The sequence below is a fragment of the Phaenicophaeus curvirostris genome, chromosome 1 (assembly GCF_032191515.1).
Source record: "Phaenicophaeus curvirostris isolate KB17595 chromosome 1, BPBGC_Pcur_1.0, whole genome shotgun sequence".
Classification (NCBI taxonomy): domain Eukaryota; kingdom Metazoa; phylum Chordata; class Aves; order Cuculiformes; family Cuculidae; genus Phaenicophaeus; species Phaenicophaeus curvirostris.
The window spans coordinates 23,527,127-23,553,669 of record NC_091392.1 but is presented as its reverse complement, the minus strand read 5'-3'; the positions used below and the strand labels follow the sequence as shown (position 1 = coordinate 23,553,669).

The window sequence follows — 26,543 nt, the reverse complement described above, 5'->3', positions numbered from 1 at the left end:
ATGAATAAATCAAGCCTGGGACAATCTTGCCTTCTCAGAGCAGATAACCAAAGAGAAGGCTCAGCTGCAAAAGAGTTGTGCAGAACTACCTCCTATTGGTATTCCATGTTTAGATAGAGCTCTCAAGCTAACCATCCCTAGTCACAATTGCCTTGTTGTCAAAAGAAAATGCAGCCTTCAGAAACGACCAATGAAGGTAAGAGACAAGCAGACTGGCATGCTGTAGGCACACTTGAGAAAATCAAGAGTCAAGATAATCTCTACTTTCTCCCCCCATTCCACCAACTTGTGTCCTTGCATCTCCCCCATCTCCTCATCTCCTACTTCCACCCAAAACCAGTTCAAGAGCTGAACCCAAGCATTGGAGTTACTCACTCTTCCAACCCAAGTATTTGAAATGAGATTTTACAAGTTGTGGAGTCTAAGACATACTTTAAGAAGTCATTCCTTGGGCACCAGACCTTGGTAATCATGATAATTCTGAGCAGACTATGATGAGCTTTGGCTCACTGCCACTAGCAAAAAAAGGTGAAAGTGAAGAAGATCCACAGCTGCTCCCTAATGTCCTGACTGAGAGGCAGATGACACTTAAAATGCTGTTACAGAAAACCCTTATCTTTCCTTCAACAGAGCTCACACAAAATACCTTAAAGATAATGAAGATACAGCCCACCAACGGCCTTTTCTTCATAACGTAGCCTGGGCCATTTTCAAAAAGCAGACCAAGCCCTCAACCTGTCCCCAAACCCTAGGAGATGTCCAGTGCCTGGGGTTAACCTGGTGTCCCCCATCCTGCATTACTCCCTGCTACCCTAAGGAGCTGCTGCTACTCCTGGAACCCAGCTTGCCATCCTTTCCTCAAACAGCACAGTCCCCAAAAGAAAAACATGAAGATTTTATAAGACACAAGTTCTCATGCCTGATGTGCTCTTCCAGAGCACAAATGGTGCTACAAATGATTGCTTTTTGCCATTGACCAAACCCACGTTTCCTTTTTATCTTATTACTTACCTATCAAAATTTTAGCATCGGTGTTTAAGGTCTGGCTAAGTTATAAGCAATTTAGAACAGAATCTTGCATCACATAGCTTTAATTACAGGCAGCACTGCAAGCTCTGTTCAGAATAAACAATGCACTGGTGATCATGCAAGAAACCCAGTGATGAAGGGGAGAAACCAAGTTCTCTGACTCCTGTGCTCTACTAGAGACACTTTTAACAAAATTTGTGATTATTTAGAACAGTGAATGTCTGACATATAAGATCATTTATTCCCTCAACTGCATTTGTTACAGCTTTAATCACACAACATGACTAATTCATATGGAAAGCTTTTTTTTTTAAAAAAAATGCAGCGATTTGAAAAGATGCCAGTGCAAGCAGAGAGGACAGGTAAATTTTACATCATGAAATAAGGACCCATTATTATTCGGTGCATGCATATTTATGCGCAGGATCATAGCAAAATTTCCTAGTTAAATACACTCTAGTTTATTAATTTGAAAATAGTGTTACAATCCAAAATGAGTGAAGCTGATTTGGGATAGGAAATAGATGACTAGTAACAGTATAGAGACCCTTTAATGTTATGTTGTTTATGTAACTCTGGCCCTAGCCTTACATTTCATAGAAATGTCTGCTGAGTTCTCTCAAATCACCTTCTCCCTGCGTTTGTGAGGTATGATGTCAGCCCCTTGCCCAAAGACGTGTTAATGTCAGAAAGCCAGAAGATGCTGTCAATGTAACAAGAAGTGAAGTTCCAACAAATGCCTCAGCAGCAGCCTACCAAGCACAGCACTGCCCGGTGTCCTCTAAGCGTTAAGTCATGATGTGCTACTGCCAGGAGGATGAAGCAAAAAAAACCCTCAAGGGAAGGGATAAGTTTGGAGGTAGAAGTGGGAAAAGGAGATGGCTCTCTTGAATGTAACTCTCTTGGAGTTCTCACCTAGGGAATCCCTACAGAAAGCGTTAATAAGAGCTTTATCACCAAGGCAGCTTATGAGTATTTTACACAAGCTCCATTATCTCACCTACTGAGCAACCTCTTGCTTTTCAACTGTGGTGGTATTATAGCTCAGACATTGAGATAAGACTTTTGGTAAAACAGTTGGTTAAAAATGAAACAGAAAAACTGAACAGACACGAGATGAAAGAGCTATCTAAAATACAGCTGACAAAGAACCAGGAAGACTTTGCAATTTATGCAATCAGTGGACCTCTGCTGATGCTGCCAGCTGCACACTTACTTACATCTTAGCAATTGATAAAAGTTGTCTTCAAGCCCTTCCCAAATAGCCTGTCCTTCAAATATAAGAGAAAGCATGCTTGAATGAAAAATATCTCAATAATTTCTCTGAGAGGCATTCTGAGAGGAGCTACTGAGAAAACCCCTGTTAGTGAGGAAACAAAAACTCTCAGCCAGACATAGCAACGTGCTAACAGGCAAAATGCTCAGGAAGCAAGAGAAAAAGGAGGAGTGGAAGCAATCTCTTATCATTTTCCAAACTTAAAAAAACAGACAGAAAAAAACCCCTGCAAAACCTCAGTCATTTCAAAATATGATGGAGAAACACATTCCCCTGGATGGCAGGCTTTAAATTAACATATTCACAGTGTGAAATCGTCTCTGTTCCTCTTTCCTTTGAAAGCAGTACAGAAGATAACCAATGTGCCTGGTGCAGCTGGCACTCAGAAACTAGGCAATCATGTGAGTAAGGGTACCAAGCCAGAAAAGCTATTTTACAATGTCTTTAAATCAAACCCAGAGTAACAGCACCGATAAAAAAATCATAACTGCACAGCTAATCATTGCTTGCTGCAGCTGACTGTGACAAGCAGGTTGTGAGACAACAGCTACCTTTTAATTGAATAGGTAAAGCGACAAGGCTGAAATATCCTTATATTCAAAAAGTATCAACAATCAAACACCACCTGCTGTTCTCACATTGTATTCACATATGTGCTAAGCAAGCACAATGGCTGTCGCTTCGAATTACTAGGTTTGAACATCTTCATATACAAAGGACAAGGAAAAGTTGATGTCAAATCCCTGAGTTTCAGAAACCACCCAGATGATTTTTCAGAATTATTTACTCTGAACTCTGAAGGCTTCTCTTCATGCTTCCTCAATTGCTGCGCATACAAATGCAAACATCAATTCTGCCACCTCTACGCACATACAAAAACTATTAAAGCAGCCAGGTCGGTGTCAGTCACAAAACCGTGACAGGCATTTGAGAGATACTTGAGTAAAGTGAGTTCTAGAAAATACCTAGCTTCAAAGATGCAACCTGTCTCACTTGCTAGATTTAAATTCACTGGCTCACTATGCAGAGGTCTGCACAACCACAGACACACACCATGACTCCAGATGGTCATGTTCTACAGAATCCAGGCCCAAGTAACATTCTTTCCTCTCCTGTGCAGCACATATCCCTTTTTTTTCTCTCAGTGGACAACTGACTTTGCCCAACCGTTTTCCAGTTTGTGTGGAACAGACAATAAAGGTTAGGATTTATTGCTTGAAGACACTTAAAGCAGTCAGTAGGGAGCCAGAAGAAAATTGCCCAGCAAGCAAAATATACTCTCTGTATTCACGACTGGGTTTACTTTGATATTGTTAGAAGAAAAGACCGAAGTCAGGCAAATGACATAGTAAGAACTACTTCCTGTTGGTTAAACGCATGTTACATTTCTCGAAGGGAAAAGACATTAAACAGACAACAACCCTTCTGTCGCTTGGTGCACACTTGGTGACTTCTGCAGGAGAGGCCGAGCAGCTGCCAGCCTCTGCTTGCCAACGGGGAGTATATAAAGCTATAAGTATGGTCTGCCCTCTCTACTGAAAGCATAAGCCTACGTCCCTTCTAGTCTGACATGAGCTAGTTACTTCTGGAAATCAGCAGCATCTCCTCCTTAAACTGAAGAGCTGTAGTGCTGCTCTGCTGAGATCAGGGACTACATCTTAAGGTCTTAAGTGCAAGAGACTGCTATGTGCTGATGGGATCAATGGAAATGCTTCTCCTCTGTAGCTGTTTTCATAAAAATCTGGTCCCTTGGTGGCAGAAGAAACCCTTTAGTATGTGATAGAAGTTCAAAATTCAAATCATGTAACTTGATGCTGCCTTGTATTTCTAATTATAGATTAAACAGAACAAAATCTTCAGAATAACCAGAGGGTATGGGAAATGCAAACTTCAATAACGTAGAGAAGTGGTATCAGGTTAAGACACATGCTTTGAAGAAGTATTAAATTAGATTAATGTCCAAAGGAAGCCTACCTCAGAAAGGGCAGGTTTGAGTTGAATTTTTAAGTACAGAAAAATACCAGCAGAAGTATCCTCAGGCCTTTTCATAGCTTAACAAACCTAGCTGAGTCAGCTGCACTCTGGCAAGTCACTGCAATGTACTGACCAGGCATAAAGTTGCCAAACTTTACTAGAATTAAACTTATTCAGTAGAATCCTGCATCTTTTCAAAGGCTACCTGAATTTAAATCTCTCAAAACTGAATATGACCCCAAGAACAAAATAAGGCTTTGAAAGTTAACGCTAAAATGTATAACGTGGATGTACACAGTACCTTAAAATTATTTTGTTAAAAATTCTGCTAAATAGTCTTCCAATCTCCCCTGAAGTTAGCCACCACCACTCTCAAATACTCTGGTTATATCAGAGAGGTTAAGTTTGTGGATTCCCCCTTCTTCAGAGTTTAGTGTCTGCCACCACCAGCTAGAAGGTGTCTGTTAGCAGCCCTGGGTATTGCCAGACCTGGGAGGCACAGGAGGACAGACCAGACGCCCAAACAGGCTGATGAACAGCCAACAAGTCCTTTTTCATATTATTTTCCACTGCCAAAGACCATATGCTGTATATAAGGTCTCCGTGGGAGTTGTATCTTTTACTCACCTTTTACAGAAAGTATTCTGGGGGCAAAGAAGTGGCTAGACATTTTTGGTAGATTAGGACTGGATTATAAAATGTAAGTTCAGTATCCAAGAATATCTCATGTACTTCTGTTTTCTGCACTCCTGTGGCTCCTCTGCATCTGCCATGATGCCTGCCCGGCTCTTGGCAGTGTGTTACCTCTCCTCAAATCCTTCCCCACACAGATCCCACCTTCACCTCAGCCATCCTTGACCAAGGGAACTTGGAGGCCTCCTAGAAGGACATGAGAGGGCACAGGAAGTAATCATACTGGGGTGACAGTCCTGAACTTAACAAGGGACCCAGCGTGTGGGAGAATCTGTGCGTAGCTGCCTGCACTTGGACACAAAGTCAAGGAGAGTCCATCTCATCCCAACAAGCCATCCTTGCTTGAACACAAAACAGCTGTGACTGAAAGTAGAACTGAGTGCTAAAATGTGAGCTGTCCTCCATGCCCTACATGTCAGAGGAGAGAATTTCAACAGGAGATGGAGAAGCAAGATTTGCAAACCCTCTTTGCCACATTCACAATACCCTCCTCTTTCTGTGACACACTGCCCTCTCTACCCCCTAATTTTGGACTAAGAAGGATAAACCATCCTGTCAAGACAGGGAAAACATGAAAAAGGAAGGGAAGCTCATACAGTAGTAGAGTAAGAACTCTTATTTTAGTCTGACATGTTATTTACATCACTCCTTCCTCCCCATCCTTCTACCTCTTAAGCCCTTCCTTCCCTTTCCCCAGTCATTTGCTTTATTTATTACATGTCTTCTCTTTCTCCCCTTCAAACCTAATTTGAATAGCTAAAAGCATTGGTAGGGCACCTAGGTATGAAAACAAGTTCTAAACAAAACAAAGAGAACTGTTACAGATCCCTGATGTAAGTTTCTGAAAGGCAATCCAAGTCAACATCTCAAGGTTTGAACACTGGGAAAAGACACCCTTAAAAGAAAAAGCACTGTTTGGTAAAGCTGCAGCAGAGAAGGTGTAGTACTGAATACCTTATGTAATTTTATGGCATGTTTTATCAATACTCACATTTCTACACATAACTTCACATATATTTCTTGTTCCTACACATAATACTCACTCTTCCCAGCTCTTTATCTTCAAGTGCCAGCACCCCGGTGCTTTCTGTAAAGAGTTTGACTTTGACAACAGGCCGAGGGTGAGTAGTAGTAAAATCTCCTTGAGTTCCCCATCTGCAATAAACAAAAGAACAGAATTCAACCGAGGCAGAGGACAGGCCTCAGAATGATAGGACTGTAAACTTTTGACAGAATATTTATTAATGCACTCCTAGAACTTAATTTCCAAAATCTTGTGGAGAGAGGGCATGGAAGTATGTTTTTAAGCATCCGAGATTAAATATTTACATGGGGAAATTGGCTTTTCTCTCTGATAAGACAAAACAACATTTTTCTACATGACTTTTGTAATAAAAAATCAGTAATAATTTTTTTCATGGGGAAACCGAAAGTACTGAAATTACATTGTCATAGGGGAAAACAAAACCAAGCAAGAAAGTGAAGGAGGCAGAGGAAGCGGGAAAGGGAAAAATATATTATTAAATTCATTATCTTGTGCATGCAGGTCAAATTAATTCAGCAAATAATTATGTCTTAATTCTAAAGAAAGTACTTTTATATTTAAGTGAACGAACTATGCAGAAAGTAAGAGACTTAAACAGAGAAAACCTTATGTTTCATGAGATGTTACAACTGAATGTAGGAAAAATGTACACACACAAAAAATTGAAAAAATTGTTATTTGTCTGAGTGACTAGAGCTCTGAAAGATGAATATGGCCACAAGGCTTCATGCTTTTAGAGAAGTTAAATTAGGCAGGCAGACTTCTAGCTGTTAATCTCTTATCTTAGTTAAGACGCTTGTTTTGTCAGTCTTTTCTCCTCTCTATGCTGGTGGTACAAAACCAGGATAGTTATATTAATTAGATTGTAACTTGCTCCGACAAGCTATTCCATTTTCCTAAACAATTCCATGGTACTGACTGCATTGATGATAGCGATTCTGGTTGTGCTACTAAGCACAAAAGAAATGTATAAAGTAAGTGCAGTTCCACTTTCTCTTATCTTTTTTCTACTACTTGAGATATGACGACTGGCAGAAATTAAAGAAATAGAGGAAAAAAGGTGACCTTAAGAGTACGGATAACAAGATGGATCCCACAAGCTGAAGTCTTAGATGGCCTCATTTGCAAAAAGCAATACTTCTATTTTGCATTCAAAAATAATTTACACGGACTCTCCATTGTTAGAAAATGAGCATATAGTAGTAAACCTTCAGCAAAAACATCTAAGGGGTAGAAGAAAATCCTTCAACTAACATGAGTTACAGACTCCAAGATGAAGTCTAGAAAATAATACATGACCAACCCCAACATTTTTAAGAAAGCAGTGATACTGTATAAACCAGTCCTCGAAATGGCTAACACGTACCAGACTACAAAAGTGAATTTCACTGAAAATTAACTGAATCTGACATTATAGTCTGTCTTCTTTGCTTTCTCTGGATTAGACAGATGGTCACTAGCTCTGTCTGTGGTGAACATAGCCTTAGACTCAGCTAAAGTGGCAATTGAAACAGGGACTCCAACAGGAGATTACCTTCCTGAGAGGGCAAAACCTGTTTGTGATTGGATGATCATAGAATAACCAGGTTGAAAGAGACCCACCAGATCATCGAGTCACAGAACAAGAAAATGCTTAGCACTGCTGCTTGGTAGGTGTTGTCACAATACAGAAATGAGACTTCCAAGATGAAAGCACCTTCATAAAAGATGAGATAGTCACATTTTCAGTCTCCACCCCCCCCCCCCCCGCCCCCCGATCCCACTAATTAGGAAGAATGCTGCCTTGCAATTGCAAATACAATCTCAGCACTTTGTTAGTTGCATACAGCCCCTCTCAGGTACCAGGATATATCTGTCCTTGAGCTTCCAGAAACCTTGAACTGTGCACGCTGCAGTGGATAGACACACTGAAATAAGCAAGAGAAACTCCTATTAAAATAACAAAACAAACCAAAAGCCTCTCTACAAAGATCTAGTGCCAGTGTTAACTCACAGGCAGAAGAAAAGAAATCAGAAGAAGTGATGCTAACTAATAGGGAGAGAACAGGCCCTCCCTTTTCAAGAAAAAGAGCATCACCAGGGGTGGCTTAGGTTCTGCAAGATGAGCAGCAGGAATGCACCATGGCACATGCTGTGGTCTGGGCAGTCCAGCCCAGAAAATGGTGCAGCTTTCTCTGGAGACACATACCAAGAACTGTTCAAGAAAATTGCATCAATTCTATATATAATGCCAAGATCAGAAATATAGCCTTCTTAGTCAATAAAGATGAATTTACTGTATTATTTGTTATTTCCACTGTAAAATTCTGTCAACTTTCTCCACACTTTTGCCTATTTATTCTATAACTATATATCTATTCAAAAAGTTGTTAGGGAGTGAGGCTGGTGTTAAGTCTCTTCTCCCATGTAACAAGTGATAGGACAAGAGGTTTGTCAAGCATTAGAAGAGGCTGCCCAGGGAAGTGGTTGAGTCACCATCCCTGGAGGTATTTAAAGATGTGTAGATATGGCATCTAGGGACATGGTTTAGTGGTAAACTTGGCAGTGTTAGTTTAAGGGTTGGACTTGATGACCTTAAAGATCTTTTCCATCCAAATGATTCAATGACTCCATGAAAAATGGAATATTTGGAGGATACCTAATAACTCATAGAATTAATACTCAAACAGTAACTATCATGATGCAAATCTTGATCACCATTACTAAAATTTATTATTTCAATTTATTGATTTTAAATGCTAATATAATTATATCCACTCGGTTTCTCAAATATTTTTAAAACACATTTTTCTCCTGTGAAATTAATGCCTATTGAAATAATAAAATTTCCTGTTTCATATCTGCTTAATCTCATTGGAGTAGCTGTGGCAGAACATTTCCTCTGCATTTAAAAGCTAGGCTGCTACGTATAGGTCAGATAAATCTGTATTTTTCCCGTAGCGTTGGTGCCGTACCCTGATACTTTCTTGGAGAAAATGCAGTACTTCTCAGAAATGTCTTTCTGATCCATAGATTAAAAGCCAACCACCATATAAAAGTTTTTTTGTATTATACATAGGACTTTTTAGTTATTAATTGAACAACTTTATGACTGTTTTTAAATAAGAACTAACAATGGAGCCTCAGAATTTAAGTACTGAATAAAAAAAAAGTTACTTTTCTTTATATTTTAACTTTCAATAGCAATAACAGTGAACTACTTTCCACAAGAAAATAAATCCTACAGTTCACATTTACTTTTCATACAGAGGAAAAGGTGAACTTGTAGGTGGTAACTTCGTTTTCTGTGAAAACTGAAGGAAACTGTATGCACCATTTTGATCTCAAATGAGTCAAATGTTGAAGATAATTTATTTCAGGCTTGCTCTGCTATGAAGATACTGAACTGTGGAAGGAAGAGTGAGAAGGAAGAACAGGTAAATTAATTCACCTGATTTCTGAAATTGCTATTTACAATAAATATATCTTTAATAATTCTTAACATGATAGAAAAATGTAATGCTTTATATTTCTAATTGTATATGTTTTAACTACTAAATGTAAGCAATTGGAAACAGCACCACAAATCTGGAGGTGGCACTGATCTTTGATTTATGAAGGAAATTTTTGTCAAGACAAGTGACAATCTCTTGCAGTATTCAAGTTAAAATTTTCCCATTACTGTCTAGCTAGTTTTTGGGTTTTTTTTAAAAAATCCTGCTAGAAAAGTAGTCAAAAGTAACAATAACTTCAGTGCTAAATGCTGCAGTGTCACTCACTGCACTGTCAGCTGCAGCCTGTGTAGATAGAGATCTCTAAAACCACCAAATTCAAGTCTAAAAAAGCCCAGTCCAACTTCTTCAGACTCTCATTTTGCCACACTACTTTCCTTTGTACACATATTTTTTCTGCTTTCACCTACTAATTCCCTTTAGTATTGAAACAGCAATGATCTGAGGTTTGATTACCTTCAGCCATAAGCCCCACCACATTTACACTGCTGTCAGAGGTACGTGGTCTGATACCATAACAGAGTCCTTTGCCAAAGATGATTTCCCTTCACTGCAAAACTACCCACTACCAGCAAGGAGGTGGATGTTTATTGCAGGTAAAGATTTATCGCTGTGTTACAGAATATCCTTTAGGCAAATTTATTTTTCTACTTCATTTTGGAACACATGCCATAAACTGGAAGCAGCAGTAAATTTCTCTTTCAGCTTTTTCACTCTAATCATGGTCTCTATTTCTCAAAATCTTTCTTTTTTGAGAAAGCCGCTAGCTTGGACATGCAGGACTGCCCTTGGCGATGTCGTACTGACTTTTACTAATCACCTCCCTGTCCTCCAAGTGCTTTAGCATAGCTTCTAGGAGGATCTGTTCCACGATATTCCCACGCACAGAGGTGAAGCTGACAGGTCAGTAGTTCCCAGTGTCATCTTTTCTCCTCTTTTTAAAAATGGGCACAATGTTACCCTTCTTCCAGTTACCAGGGACTTTTCCTGACTCCCATGATTTTTCAAATACCACGGAGTGTGGCTTGGCAGCCAATTCACTCAGGACTCTGGGATATATCTCAACACATCCCATAGATTCATATATGTTCAGGCTCCTCAGGTGGTCATGAACCTGATCATCCCCTACAGTGGGAGGGGCTTTACCCCCTTGGTCCCCATCTTGTTGTCCATTGACCCAGGAGGGGTGAGGAGAGAGGTTATCAGTGAAGATGGAGGCAAAAAAGTTGTTGAGTACCTCAGCCTTCTCGTCTGTTGATAAGCGGTCACCACTTTCATCCATCAGTGGGGGTACCTTCTCTTCATCCTTCCTTTTCTGACTGACATACCTGTAGAAGCACTTCATCTTTTCAAATCTTGGAGCTAAACTGAGAATACGATGTTCAGACACCCTTAAAATCTCCATGTTTCAACTGTTCCAAGAAACTACACCAACTTTGTTCTTTCTGCTTTCTTTAGAAACACGCTTAAACTGTAGAAAAATAGGTATCTATAACCTTCAGGTTAGAAATCATACTCACAGTGCAAGATGTGAGATGAAAGGCCAGGAAATGAAAAGACAGACGAGACTCAGCATCTCCCTGACACATCTGACTACACTGATACTTTAATCTAGTTCAAAACATCTTAAATCCAGGGCTTATAACCACTCCATTGTTAGTGAAGTATTGTGTAAAAGTGGAATTTGTGAAGTATTGCATATTACAAATTACAACTGCACATACAGGCAAGGAGTGACAAAACATGAGAGAGTAAGCAACTGCTGTACCAGCAGTGCAAGTCACCCCACAGTGATCTGACAACGAATCTTTAATGTGATGAGGAGGCTCTGTTCAGCAAAACAAAAATAGAGTTAAATCCATACTTATTCTGTTTTTTGTTTTTTTACTGAGTCTCCTAAAGACAGTGTTAGTTGTTACTAATTACTGCTAGCTCTTCTCCACTAATAATTGGACAAATGTTGTGAGCATTTCCTTTTCTCTTATGAATGCAGAAATACCCATCCATTTGGCAATGACTGACATGAGAATGCAGCACTAGAAATCATGGCCTTAATGCTAACAGCTATCTCATACAACCCAAAGGCATGTTTATTTTATATCTTTCACATGCCTTACAAAATAATAAGAACATTAATGAAAGTTCTTGAGAAAGGATGTTGAATTGCTACTGCCTAACCAGCAGAAGTTTATTATGCAGCATCGAAGATTTAATAGGGTAATGATTATTCTTTATATGCAATATAATCATTATTTTTCACATATGTATTTATGTATATTTCTCCATTACATTAGTGGGACCTGAAATTCATATTTGAAACCACAAGGGAAAGAATTTGTATGTTTCTGCCTGTCTGTAGTGTTTATAATGTGGTTTAGGTTTTCTCAGGGGAAAAAAAAATCTATATTTTCTTTTTTTTCTATGTGAAAACTAATAATTTTGATGGAAGTACAAGGAGCATATGTAATTTCTTCCATCAGAGCAAGCTTATTAAACTGCAGCTGAAAGGCAATGCATAAATAAAGTTCTAAATAAATCATAATGTCGTTTTACAGTAGAAGCACAGACAAGCTCCACACTCAGGCAAACTAAACTGTGAGACTGGTCAAGTATCTTGGCCTTCCATCGCTAATGTCATCTAATCTTTTATATATCATGATGCTGTTCTTCATTGTGTCACTGTGATTCCACTATTTTATGCAGAAATCTTGCTGAGAACTACAGATTCGCTGTTTTACAATCCCCACTACAGAAACAATAATACTGCACAAAAATTTAGAGGGTTGTCAGGTAGTGAAGGAGCATTACAATAGTAATAGTTTTATCACTGAGGTTCCCATAAAAATCCTCCTAAAACTACAAAATACAGATATGAGACAAAATACAGATGGTTCGATAGCCATGGATGACAACAGGAAGAAGTACAGAAAAAAAAGGAAATTTTTGATATAAGAATAGAAAGTCATAGAACTGTCTCTAAGTGTCATCTTTGATGCCACCTGACAGGTTCTATACTACTGTCCCTTACTTTTTCCTTACTTTCTTCTACTATTTTTCATTTATTTCCATCTATATGGAAACTCTTGACTTGGCACAGTACCTTTTTGACATGCAGGATAACAAGTCACCTTTTCAGCCCTTACCTTAAGGAAAAGTTGGGTGTTTAGGACCTGTAGCTGCATACACGAAGTAGTTTGGCATTCAATTTCTGAATGCATTGTCAAGTCACCATTTAGTATAGTCACTGTGGCTTAAACAGCAACATTAAAGGGCATTACACTGGTTGTTACAAAACATTAACAACCCATTCTTGGAAATCTGCTCTGAAGAACTGGTCCTGTGTTGGGGCCAGTGCTGTTTAATATCTTCATCAATGATATAGACAGTGAGGGCTATGAGGATAATCAGAGGGCTGGAGGACCTCTGCTATGAGGACAGGCTGAGAGAGATGGGTTTGTTGAACCTGGAAAGGAGAAGGCTCCGGAGAGACCTCATAGCAGCCTTCCAGTACCTGAAGGGGGCCTACAAGAAAGCTGGGGAGGACTTTTTACATGGGCATATAGTGATGGGATGAGGGGTAATGGCTTTAAATTGGAAGGTGAGAGATTTAGATTAGATATAATGAAGAAATTCTTCACGATGAGAGTGGAGAGATACTGGAACAAGTTGTCCGAGGAAGTTGTGGATGTGCCCCCTCCCCGGAAGTGTTCAAGGCCAGGCTGGATGGAGCCTTGGGCAGCCTGATCTAGTGGGAGGTGTCCCTGCCCATGTCAGGGGGGTTGGAACTAGATGAACTTTAAGGTCACTTCCAACCCAAACCATTCTATGATTCGATGGTTCTAACTGAAAGCTCTGAATCGAATCCTTACTCCTTACAGCAAGGATAGAGTGTTTTTACAGTTATGCTATATTGCAAAGACCCTTTACACAGTTAGACTAATATGGAAGGGAGAACAGAATAATCTGATTATATTGTGCTCTTTTTAGGGCTTGATTGTGGTAAAAATAATAATTGTTTTAAATAAAAGTGTTAACAGAGCTCAAAATTACTAACCATCTATCATAGATTCAATAATGAGCTAGACTAAATAATGTGTTTCTTTTTAAACATAAAAAAAATCTAAAAAAGTGTAAAAAATGACAAAATTGTCAATAATTTTTCTTTAAAGCAAAAAAGTGCCTAATACAAAACAGAAAGGAAAACCAGAAGAGGAGTTCAACGCATAATAAGCAACTAAGTAAAAACACTCATTTAGGCTTTCTCCACTCAAAACTAGAAAAGTGCACTCTAACACTACAGAACGCTATTATGACAAGCATTGTCATCACAAACATAAAACTGTACAAATAAATGATTACTTAGTCTTGCTTTCCAATCTTACTTTCAATACAGGCAACCAAGACAAGTCAGGGTGAAGATTTTCATTGGTATGAGGCAAGACTGATACGCTGCCATACTGTGTGAAGAATTCATGACATACATTAACTCCTGTTTCCCATCAAGTTTCAAACCCAGCTGGGGTCTGGTGATGGACAAAGGCAAGACACAGTCACTTATGCTCTCAAAGTTTCTATATGTACATTTACTTCACTTGCCCTGAAAAACATAATTGCGAATCCATCAAAAACATTCTTAAAGGTTGCAAAGCCTATTTAACGATATTTGGTATTTGAGTCACAATTCAATATGTTGAACAAATGTTGATAAATTGACAGTACTTTGATAAAACAGATAGATGTTGCCATCTCAGCTTAAAGATGTGGGAAAACAAATCAAAAGATCCTGACCTATCTAAGCCTGCACAGTTTATCAGGAAACACCCAGGAATCAAACCAGAAAATTTTAGTATTCCATCTGGCATCACAACACTTCTCTTTTATTCTGAAACCTTTTTACTCCTCTTTCTGACTCCTACTTTTCTTATCAGCTGTCCACATTATTCTGCTTTTGTTTCTGCTTTCCTCCTACTCTCAATCTGCTGGTATTGCTTTCTAGTAGGCAAATTAACCTGTAGACTCGTACGTTATGTGCTAAGTAGTTACTAAGAAATTTCAAGATACATAATCTTTTTTTTTCTTCATCTGTTCAGTGGACTATTCTGTATTCTTAATGTATTGGACCTCTTGACATCTCTGATGATCAATGCACATACTAACACAACAACAGCAAAGAAGAGTCTGACCATGGTGGAGTGAACACCAGTTTTCTGATTGTCATAAGCAGACAGGCTGAGAGAGTTGGGCTTGTTCAGCCTGGAGAAGAAAAGGCTACAAGGTGATCTTATAGCAACCTCCCAGTATCTGAACAGCCTACAAGAAAGCTGGAGAGCAACTATTCATAAAGGCTTGTGGTGATAGGATGAGGGGGAACGAGTATAAACTGGAGAAGGGCAGATTTAGATTAGACATTAGGAAGAATTTCTTCACCATGACAGTAGTGAGACACTGGAACAGGGAGGTTGTGGCTGCTCCATCCTTGGAGGTTTTTAACACCAGGTTGGATGGGGCTTTGGGTAACCTGATCTAGTGGGATGTCCCTGCCCATGGCAGGGAGGCAGGAACTAGATGATCTTTAAGGCCCCTTCCAACCCTAACTATTCTATGACTCTATGATGCTATGATTTGAGGTGTACAAATTATTCTTAACCCAAATAGGGCTCAAACCCAAAACCCTCTATCTTTTAAACCATTATCCTCAACCTTTCTCTTCACTCAAAACAACTAACCAGAACTAAAGAAAATCACAAAATTTGTTCCAATTCAAACACTGCATCTAGACAATGCTTAGAAATTATTTCCAATGTACCCATATTACAGTGCTTACAACAAACATAAGCAAACTTTTGAAAGGTCTCTTCAAACCAAGACAGAAGAGCTGTATATTTTGGAAATCTAAAATGGAACATTCTGACCACATCAAAAATTAAGGGAAATCCAAATGAATTGTTTTCATGTCAATTATTGCCCACAAACTATGAAGTTTCAATAATTCCATTTTCCAGTGATGAGGCAGGTATAGACCAGTTTGGATGACAAATTTCAAATCCACTCTACCAGAGTAATCCAGATGGAGACAGCAGGTAAAATTTGAGGTAAACCTTCCCTGCCTCAATTTTTTTGACAGACCTCCTTTCCTCTACATGATACTTCATAGGCAGATGCACCTTGTCTTTGCCTTCAGTTTGACCCAGTTAGAGACTACATAGCTATATTAGTATGAGCTTTAGACTGATCCAATACACTTTTCTTCTAATCAAGAGTTAATTTGCTTTGGCTCAACACAGAATCACAGAATCACAGAATAACCAGGTTGGAAGAGACCTGCCGGATCATCGAGTCCAACCGTTCCTACCAAACACTAAATCATATCCCTCAGCACCTCGTCCACCCGTGCCTTAAACACCTCCAGGGAAGGTGACTCAACCACCTCCCTGGGCAGCCTGTTCTAGTGCCCAATGACCCTTTCTGTAAAGAATTTTTTCCTAACGTCCAGCCTAAACCTCCCCTGGCAGAGCTTGAGGCCATTCCCTCTTGTCCTGTCCCCTGTCACCTGGGAGAAGAGGCCAGCACCCTCCTCTCTACAACGTCCTTTCAGGTAGTTATAGAGAGCAATGAGATCACCCCTCAGCCTCCTCTTCTCCAGGCTAAACAACCCCAGCTCTCTCAGCCGCTCCTCATAAGGCCTGTTCTCCAGCCCTCTCACCAGCTTTGTTGCTCTTCTCTGGACTCGCTCCAGAGCCTCAACATCCTTCTTGTGGTGAGGGGCCCACAACTGAACACAGTATTCGAGGAGCGGTCTCACCAGTGCCGAGTACAGAGGGAGAATAACCTCCCTGGACCTGCTGGTCACACCGTTTCTGATACAAGCCAAGATGCCATTGGCCTTCTTGGCCACCTGGGCACCCTGCTGGCTCATATTCAGTCGGCTGTCAACCAACACCCCCAGGTCCCTCTCCTCCAGGCAGCTTTCTAGACAGACTTCTCCTAGTCTGTAGCACTGCATAGGGTTGTTGTGCCCCAAGTGCAGGACCCGGCATTTGGCCTTGTTAAACCTCATGCCATTGGACTCTGCCCAGCGGTCCAGCCTGTTCAGATCCCTTTGCAGAGCCTCCCGACCCTCCAGCAGATCGACACTTCCACCCAGCTTAGTGTCGTCTGCAAACTTGCTAAGGGTGCTGTCGATGCCTTCATCCAGATCATTGATGAAGACATTGAACAGGGCTGGACCCAGCACTGAACCCTGGGGAACCCCACTTGTCACTGGCCTCCAGCTGGATTTCACACCATTTCCCACCACTCTCTGGGCCCGGCCATCCAACCAGTTTTCCACCCAGGAGAGTGTGCGCCTGTCCAGGCCAGAGGCTGACAGTTTCTCAAGCAGAATGCTGTGAGAAACTGTGTCAAAGGCTTTGCTGAAGTCCAGGAAGACCCCATCCACAGCCTTTCCCTCATCCAGTAGCCGGGTCACTTTGTCATAGAAGGCGATCAGGTTAGTCTGGCAAGACCTGCCTTTTGTGAACCCATGTTGACTGGGCCTGATCACCTGGTTCTCTTGCATGTGCTTCATGATTGCACTCAAGGTCACCTGTTCCATGACTTTCCCTGGCACTGAGGTCAGACTGACAGGCCTGTAGTTTCCTGGGTCCTCCCTGCGGCCCTTTTTGTAGATGGGCACATCAGCCAGCCTCCAGTCCAGTGGGACTTCCCCAGTCTTCCAGGACTGTTGGAAGATGATGGAACACCTCACTATTCATAGCTAAACTCCTTCCAGTTTGAAGCTGGATCACACATCTATTGATGCTTTAACCCAACGTTAGAGAAAGCTTATGTTTGTCTGCAAAGTAATATTCATATTTGCTTTGGATTAGATGGTAATGAGAATGCAAACAGATATATCATATACATTAAGCAGTGTGTAAACAGTCTTTCTCTGAGCCCTGATTGCAATAGTGAAAAGGACAGTGGGATATGCATCTTCAAGCCCCAAGATTTCCAAAATACACTGTGGAATACAACTGGTATCAGTCTCACAAGAGACATGTAATGCCATTGCACAATGTAAAAGAAGACAGTCACACCAAAACAGCTGTTCTTTCCAGCAGCAACTGGAGGAGGGTTAATATCCCAACTCTGAACAGAGAGCCTATTAGGCTCGTAAAGCCTTCTTCCCACTGGCTTTCTGCCTGGGGTCTGACTGCTGCAGCAAAAGGCAGTGCACCAAAGCTGCAGTCTTCAGAAGTACAAAGATTACACCAGGGCAGAAATCCTGGTTGCTTTCAGTCAATTATTAGCACACTGAGAACACAGGAGCAAGGAGAACAACCAGGACTTAATCTTTTTTATTGTTTTGGCTAAGGTGAAAAAAATTAAAAAAAGATATGCCCTGGTGGTAGGATTATATTTATTGCTAACTATCCAGAGTAGAGATTACAACCAAGTTTAATTATGTTCTTCCTCCTCCCATTCCAATTTCTTCCATGCCACACTTGTCTTGAGCTGACAAGTGAATATTCCCTTCTAACAGTAGTGGTTTTAAAAGTACTTTAGGCAGACAGACTTATGAGAGAATATTTTAGGAGTTAATCATAGAATCACTGTAAAAAATAGGCTGGAAGGAACCACTGGAGGTCATCTAGTTAAAATCCTAATCAGAGCAAGGCCAGTTAAAATCAGATTGCTCAGGTTATTTACGCAGTCGAATTTTAAATTTCTTTTAATAGTAAGAGCCTGTAGGTAATTCATATTTCTCTGCAATAAGAGAGGTGAAAAATCTCTTACACAATATAAAATAGTAATCAATGACAGAACATAGCACAGAAACTTAACTTATTTTAGAAATCCTATTATCTTTTTCTTGTGAATATCCTATTTCTCTTTATATTTGAGCTGATTAGGTATTATTTCCTTCCTTTAAAGCAGCAAGCAATTGATAAGCATCAAGAATAACTGAATAAAATTGTCATGTAAATTTTCAGCTGAATCCATATTCCTTTTGTGAAACTTTCCATCATTAATCTAGAAAACGGACTGGGATAAATGTATATTTTTTTCTTCTCTATCTTTTCCTTTGCAGAACCAAGAAAACATTAGATAATTTCCCACTGGCAATTTCTTTTTTACTGTTCACAGCTGGATACTAGACTGAAAAATATGATATTTGTTCATAGCATCCAATTTTTTGAAACATAATTTCTTCTACCCTATTTTCTGAATTGCTCCAATCATGACAATCCAAAAGAAGAAAGATTTACATCTGACAAGAGGAAAGCCAGGATGGAATTTATCCTTTAAAGATATAACGATGAATGTAATAATCATTATACAACTCAATCAAAGCTATTTTATGACAGAAGACATACTTTGTCTTCTGTCATGATCCTGTCATGATTTCTGTCATGATTCTGTCACTGGCCCCCCTAAAATTCCAAAATACTTTTAAAGCATCACACTCACCTTCACCAAATTTTCAACATCGTCCACATCAACATAAGTATGTCTCTCAGACTTTAGCCTTTGAAATGATCTTACACAGAGACATAACATACAATCTCACTTATGTAAATATTAAATAAAATGTATGTATGTTTAAAAAAAAATAAGTCTGGATGCCAAAAGCAGGCTGAAGAATTCTACTTTGCTACCCTCTGTGAGATCGACGCAGGATTTCACTGCACTTACCTGCACGTAAAAAAACTTTACGGAGTAATAGTTTAAAGAATAGGTGAAATCCATCAATTAAAAAAGTCTGTTCTGGAAGCTAAATCCTAAAGAGGATTTATTCTGGGAAGATATAATAGGAAGCATATGAACAACAAGCTAATCTCAGCTAGATCAAGCACTACGAAACTCCAATCTGATTATCCCACTATAAAAATCCCATGTGCAAATATACTCCTTCAACAAAACAAACATGCAGACAAACAGCAACACCCTTCCCCTCCCAGCTCTCCTAAAGAGAAACACTTGTGTTTCTGTCCCTTGTTTCTTCCTGTGTTTAGTCTTTAGTTTTATGCTTAGGACTTGGGGCAATACAAGGCAGGAATAACTTTTTTATTCTACCTTTTCTCCTGTGCAAGAGCAACAACATGGATTCCTACAGATTTAAACAATACAAGGAATGATTAATGAAAATTAATCATATAATTAAAGTACTACTGACCAAAATTAATCTCATTTATGCAGATGTATCAGAAACAGAACAGCAGCAGGTAGAAAAAAGAAGAGTAGGTGTGTCTACTCTTTCCTTACATACTGTACATCTATGTCATGCAACCACGCTAGGTCACGGTTGTAGGTACGATCATCTCTCTGTTTCCATCAATAAAAAATAAAATTAGAAAGTTTCAGGGGCCATGACAAAGAAATAAAGCTAGCTGATGCTTAGAACATGATTGTCACAGGTTAATAAATGTTTTCTATCCTTTTCCCCCTTCAGAAATACCATCTTAGGCCACACCCTCAAAACATTCTACTAAAAAAGTATTATTTTTTTCATGAGCAACCTTGTTTCAGGAAGTTCTAACTTTTGTAAATGAATTCCTTTTTCCTCTCCTTTTTTTATACCTCCGTCATCTCTGTTCTCTAAATTTTTTGCTAAGTAATCTTTAATTATGAATTCACCACTACTCATACCTCAAATACTTCATGGAATTAACAGTGGTAGAATGATGTATAAAAATAATGAGCGACATTTGCTTTATTTATGCAGTCTTGAGTGAGGTTTCCCTGTCTCCTCTGGACAAATATTTAATCATGCATTCTTAACATACTCATATAATCGCCCTTTTTATGAGGTTATGCAATCACTGACAGCAAAACGTAATCATCTTATTTGTCTTGTTCACATAAAGACTATCCTGGCTCCATTAAAATTTTCTCATCATGCAAGATATGATCTTTTTTCTTTTGCATAACTATGTGACAACAGAATGTCAGTTGTTGTGAATAAAGACAGCATATTCTCATCTTTTATCTTCAGGCATGATTATACATATCTAAGAAATGACACTTTCAAGAAAGCACATTATTTAATATTCAGAATGAATAAAAATCAATGATAAGAAAACACATGGACACCCGTCTCCACAAGACTAAACACTAAACCACATCAGTAACATCTGAAAAATGAAATTAGCACTGGATTTTGCAAGATGACCCCCTGTGGTGTCACCACAACAGTGTTATGCAAAGCTTCACACAACTGAAGGGGTCCTCTGAAGGCTCTACTACTGATCTCTGGCAGAAAAGGTCACAGGCTGTGTTAGAGGGATTTTCAGCAGGGCTAAAAGGCAGGAAACAGTTGAAAGGAATGAAGAAATATTTCACAGGCAGTAATAAAAAATTTATAGGGTTTGCATGTGAAGCTATTGATCTCATCTGTTTATAAAATTGTCCAAGATTTAAGCTCAAACTATACTGTTCTACAGCATTTGCCTTTTGGAATGACCATTAGATACTCAGTAACATAAGCAGGAAGAGTGCCTTATTTAGCTTGTTAAAGAAGAAAATGAAGCACTTCAATATAAACTCACACTGTTATTTTTCAAAGCGAGAGAAATCAGGCAGGGGTTAAATGTAACAAGAAGCTAGTAAACATTTCTTACTGATAAACTGTCAAGATAAAATTGTGCCCCCTTCTCTAGGACTCTAATGAGGTCTTTCCCCTTTAAGAAAGAACATTGTTTCTAATTTTCTTATTACTCTTATGAAAGTGAGTCAAGGATTCAGAGGAATATTTAAATATACAATAATAAAAATAATTGATAAAATATTCAGCATTTTGGAATAGTGGATAAATCCTGAATTAAGTCTCCACTTGACTCATGCTTCCATTATCCTTCACTTTAAGGTCACATTGGCTTGCAATTAATTTTGAAGCACTTGAGTATCTTGTCTCCTCCCTTTTGCTGTCAAAGCTTTTGAAACTTTTGACTGAGTGATAGCATTGCATTGCATAAATTTATGTTTCACAGATGAAAATAACAGGCATAAATAATTCCTTATTCTGCTTCTTTTCACAAATGTAGCTACCAGTTCAAAACGATAAACCAACTACAGAAAATGTGCACGACAAGCACAGAACATGATTTGGAGCTCTTGGCAGTAGTCTCCCACAGCAGGCTGGTGGTAATCATTCACTTTTCATCACTGTCTCATTCTATGCTTAGTATGAGAGCTTTGTTTCCCTTTTCTAGCTGCACATCCTATATAAAACCTGAAGTTATGTTCTCATTTATCTGGGATTTGTCAGTGCAAATATGTTACTGCTGGTGATTTGAAGAGTTGAGCTGAATGACAGTTCTTCTCAGTTCTTTTTCATTCTTTTCAGTAAGTTTTATGTTTTCTCCTCCAGCCTCACTGGTTATTTTCCCTTACATCAGAATGACTACTGAAAATTATCCCAGCAAGGGGCCAGCTCCAGCATCAGGCAAAGTCCGCAGTAGCCTAGGGCAGCTGACAGCTTGTTTTTTCTGTATCAGAAAAATGATGGACTGGCTGCACTTGCCCAGCTGGTCACTGGCCTCTACTTATACGACTTTGCCAAAGGACCAAGGAAGAAAGGAGGCATCTCTCTTCCCAGTAGCAGTATCATTACTAACATCAATAGGAGCAGAAAGTCACACTTCTGTTTCTACCTTTTCCCCTACCTCCTGTTTAGAGAAGAACATCCAACCCTTCACCAAGTGACTAACCCTCCTCACCATCTCACTAAGTCCCCATTAGAGAATGGTAATAAGTGCTTGAAGAAGCAGAGGGCAAGAGGATGCAGGTGACTGCAGGAGGCAAGGGATGTGTTGGTCATAAAAGAAAGACAGATCATAGAAGGACTGGACACAGGCTGAGACAGGAGAGAGAAAAAAGATACATCTTTAATCTTCTTAAACATGGGGCCCCCTCCCAGCCTGTAACAGTATTACCTAGGCTACCTTCTACCAGTGCTTTTCTGATTAAATTGTGTCAAGCCCTGTTAGTTCCCTCCACTACCAACCAAACCCAAACAATATTGCTTCTGTCAAAAAAACATGATTTGACTCTAAAAGAAAAATAAAACTGTGGAATGAAGGATCTTCCCTTCCATATGCAGCTTCCTCCATCTTCTTTACTGTTTGCTCATAACTTGCTAATTTCATGCTTGTCTAATTTAACATATTCTTCTACTGCCTCAAACTACATCTCTCTATATGCTCATAATCATACCGTATGCCAATGTCTCATACATACTCCTGTCAGAAATGGCAAACAGCACAGCTCAGAAGGGCACAGGAACTTGATAGATTTTAGAGCTCTTTTAGCCAGGTCCCTTGAAGTTACTGTTTTGTAGTATAGCAGTTCAACAGCACCAGTAACTCCTATTCCTACCCCTCCAGTGTATGCTTCACGGCATCTCTCAGTCATCCACTTCCTAAAGATGCACAAATTTTTCCACACAAATCCATATGAATTTTGTTCATATAACATCATTTCTATGAAATAGCCCATAACCTGTCTTTCTCCCATCTTCAATCAGCTGATACCTTTTGAGCCTGAAATCCTCTAAATCGGTTTACAAGCTCAGAGCAGGTCCTAACATTACTGCTTTTCCTAGAAACACTTCAGTTGTTCTTGTATTGACTCCATCTACTCCAGAATTTCCTTTTCACAAAGGTTCTACTTTGGCAGGCAGGAAAAATCAACTAACCTGCTAGTAACATTTACCAGATGTATCTATGCAGAATTCTGATTGGTTTTGCAACCTTTACCTGAACCTGGAAAGCTCAGTATGTAATAAGTAAACCATGAAGCATCCCTACCGCATTTTGTCCATCATGTCTGGAAAAAACCCAGAGAGAAACGAAATCCTTGACATCTACAAACTGTCTTCTGGAAGGAGAATGACTGTGCCCAAGATTCATTAATTTGTGCATTCTAGCTGATTTGGGGAGACCTGAAAACCTATACCAATGATCTCATGGATTAATCAAGCATTTCAAGCAGAAGCTGACAAGTTCAAGGTTGAGGAAAAAGGGAAACACACCATCAGAAGAAATGGGAACCTTGATTGTGACAACAGGCAAAAGTTGAAGGCACTTGTAGCAGGGAACAATATGAGAGCAAATCTGAGTCTGAAGAGAAAGCACAGCTTGGAGATGTGCCCTCCTTGAGAAAGTCTGGCGACTCTCATGGGAACTGAAGCCACCAGAGAATGCCTCAACAGGTCCACATGTGATGTTACATTGCCACTTATGACCTTGCTTCAGTGTGTACATTGGTTTGACTTTTATGTTGTTTTTACTTCTAGAAGTTCTTCATGTACTAGATGCAAATGATAAAACTGACCATTCCGATGTCCTCAAGAAGGAACACAGCTAGGGGCTGCAACAAGTGAATTTTACATCTTATCCCACATAACTTAGAGTTCTGCAAAACTATCTGGATATTTTACTGGAGTAGGCTGCTGGCTTACTTGCCAAAGAAATTTGCTGCAACTAGGAGAAAGTCCACCAAATTAGACCTCCTCCCAAGCCCTGAAGAGGCAGATAACACCCTGTCCTTATAATTTTGCCTAACAGAAGCCTGCATTTGTGGTCTGAATGAAATCTAAACTATCATCCCCACTCTGCTGAAGATGTTTTCTCAGATACTGTAACAACTGCAATTTTTAAATTGTCTTTCACAAGGCGCACTATGGTGCCTGTAAAACCCCAACGTGCTCCCTGGAAAGCTATCTACAAAAGATTCCAAATGACACTTCAACAGAGAGAAAAGTGTCTGAAGTCAGTGTGCAGGTCAAACAAATCAACCAAACCCCACACTTAATTTTCTTCCTCTCTGCCACTCTGACTGGTTCAACTACAGATGGCATGATGTTATCCCCTTCCAAGTCAGTTTGCTGACTGCCTCCCTCAAAAATTAATTGGAAGAGTGGATCATGTAATTTAAAATGAAATAGTCTCAGCAGGTGAGTAAGCTTTGTCAAGATTGATTACCGAGTATTGATTTTCCACCAATTGTACAAGTTAGACTCCACAAGGCCACCTGCACATTAACCTGGAATACATAAAATCACCTTGGGCTAACATCTATTGAGAGATTTATATTTTCAGAGGATGCAGGTAAGAACACAATGCTGCAATCTCTAGCTCTTTTGCTTACACATACATTCAATAGCATTTGTTTCCACAGCATTCACACTTTGTCCTTACTTCACCATAAATAACTATTATTAGTATTTTCATTTTTCAGAAAAAATTTAAGATAATACCCCGGAAAAAAACTTCTTATGATGTAGCTCTAACTTTATTGTTAAAAACTGTAAAGATACTCAGTTAGGTTCTCCCATGATATGAAGGAGAGAGATGCTGGATGCAGTGACAGCAGAGTGGCTTACTGTGGCCTGGAAGCTTCTGCTTGGTCTGTCTGAAGCTTCTCACCCCCCTCCACTTCCATGGTGCAGTAGACAATTCGATTGGGAGCAACTGACTTTAAACCTTGCACCTCCATTATAACAATCTGCAGAAAAGAAAACAAAGTTTATCCTTCAGAAAACATTATATAACACAGCTATTGTGGTACTAAGCTACACACAGGTGGAAAAAAACAAGAGAAAAAAAAAATACCCCAACCCCACTCACTCAGGTCTTCACAGACAGAGAAGATTTTTATTTTTGCCATCTTTTTCCCTTTTCAATAACATACAGTATGAATTAAAATTCTTGCTCTCTTTCTACTTGGACAACAACCAAAAACTCACTCCAATCACAGTATAAATGCTAGTAGATGAATTTGAGACTAATGTTTAAATATAATTCTAAATGTTAATACATGAGGAAATGTATCTTTTAGGCAGTCATTTAAAGAAGTATTTGTAGAACGAATGGGTTACTAAGTCAGACAGTAAGCAAGACAAGTAAGTACATTGATCACATCTTGAAAGGTTAATTGTGTTGCTGTGACACTGGAGCTTGCAACCCTTGAACCTTGGAAGCGATTTTGTGGTATGCTGAGCATGAGCTAGGTCAGAGCATTGCTATTAGCCGCTGTAATTTTTTCCCTCTGCTAACTATCCCTTTTCCTTCTCCCAGCTCAGCACTTGCAGTCAGGTCTAGTGTGCATGAGGTATGGAGGAAAGAGGAAGGAAAAAAGCCACCTCTACCAGCTGTGCCCTGATATCCTCACCAGGGAAATTTTGAGCTTGGCAGATCCCATAGTTTTTCAGGTCCTCTGACCTACTCAGTTATAGCTCAGAAGAGCCAAATGCCATCCTACATCAACTGCTTTCCACCTTTTAGAAACCTTACAGTTTGTCACTGTGTGAAACTATTGTAATTTTTACACTTCAAATGTTTCTAATTCAGAGAAGATTTGAGAAGAAAGTCATGTTTCCCTTCTTGCTTTGGGAAGACTGCTTTCCTCTCCAGCCCTGTTTGAGCCTATGAAAAGAAACTGTGAAAAATTTAATCAGCAGAGAAGCTGTCCTCAACTCTATGAACAGTTTGATTGTATTAAAAGTGACAAATATAATGACTACTTTTGGTCCCAGTGAAGAAAAATGGGTTCTTAGGTCAGCAAGCAACGACCAAAATATTTTGCTATTAAAGTGTTTGCATATTTCCCAATTAATTTCAATTTGGGTACTTTCAGCAAGCCTTCATCCCTAGCTGTAAAATCCTTTGCACTTTAAAATTTCCAGAACATTAGTAACACTCTGATATCTTGCAAAACTGTTAGTTTGGTACAATTATAGTGAGATTACAGTTATTGATAATTTAGAACATTTTTACATTATCCATAAATTATTATCACTGCCTATTACACTTTATAAATAACATCAGCATTTCAGAGACAAAGATGTAATCATCTCTTCTTTCTCAGCTTTTATGGTTCAGGAATTCAAGTAGTTAAAGTAATCAGTAATAATTGAAAGGCTGCACTAGGGAGCCTTCTAAACAATATTGCCTGTATGATCCTTCCACATGCCAAAATTATAACGTCCTTATTGAAGGCAGACTTCATGTTTATTCATTCTATGTTGATACTTCTTTTCCTTGAGTTTCCA

The 26,543-nt window shown here is 39.3% G+C and overlaps 1 protein-coding gene across 4 annotated transcripts in view; it reads right to left on the bottom strand.

Moving 5' to 3' along the window:
• Positions 1-26,543, bottom strand: part of CADPS2 (calcium dependent secretion activator 2) — a 313,820-nt gene that overhangs the window by 152,761 nt on the left and 134,516 nt on the right. For all 4 annotated transcript variants that reach the window (XM_069850643.1, XM_069850660.1, XM_069850652.1 and 1 more), the window contains exons 6-7: positions 24,876-24,997; positions 6,016-6,127 (exon numbers count right to left, since the gene is read on the bottom strand). In XM_069850643.1, the coding sequence (XP_069706744.1) occupies positions 6,016-6,127; positions 24,876-24,997 (234 nt within the window). The remainder of the gene's footprint in view (positions 1-6,015; positions 6,128-24,875; positions 24,998-26,543) is intronic.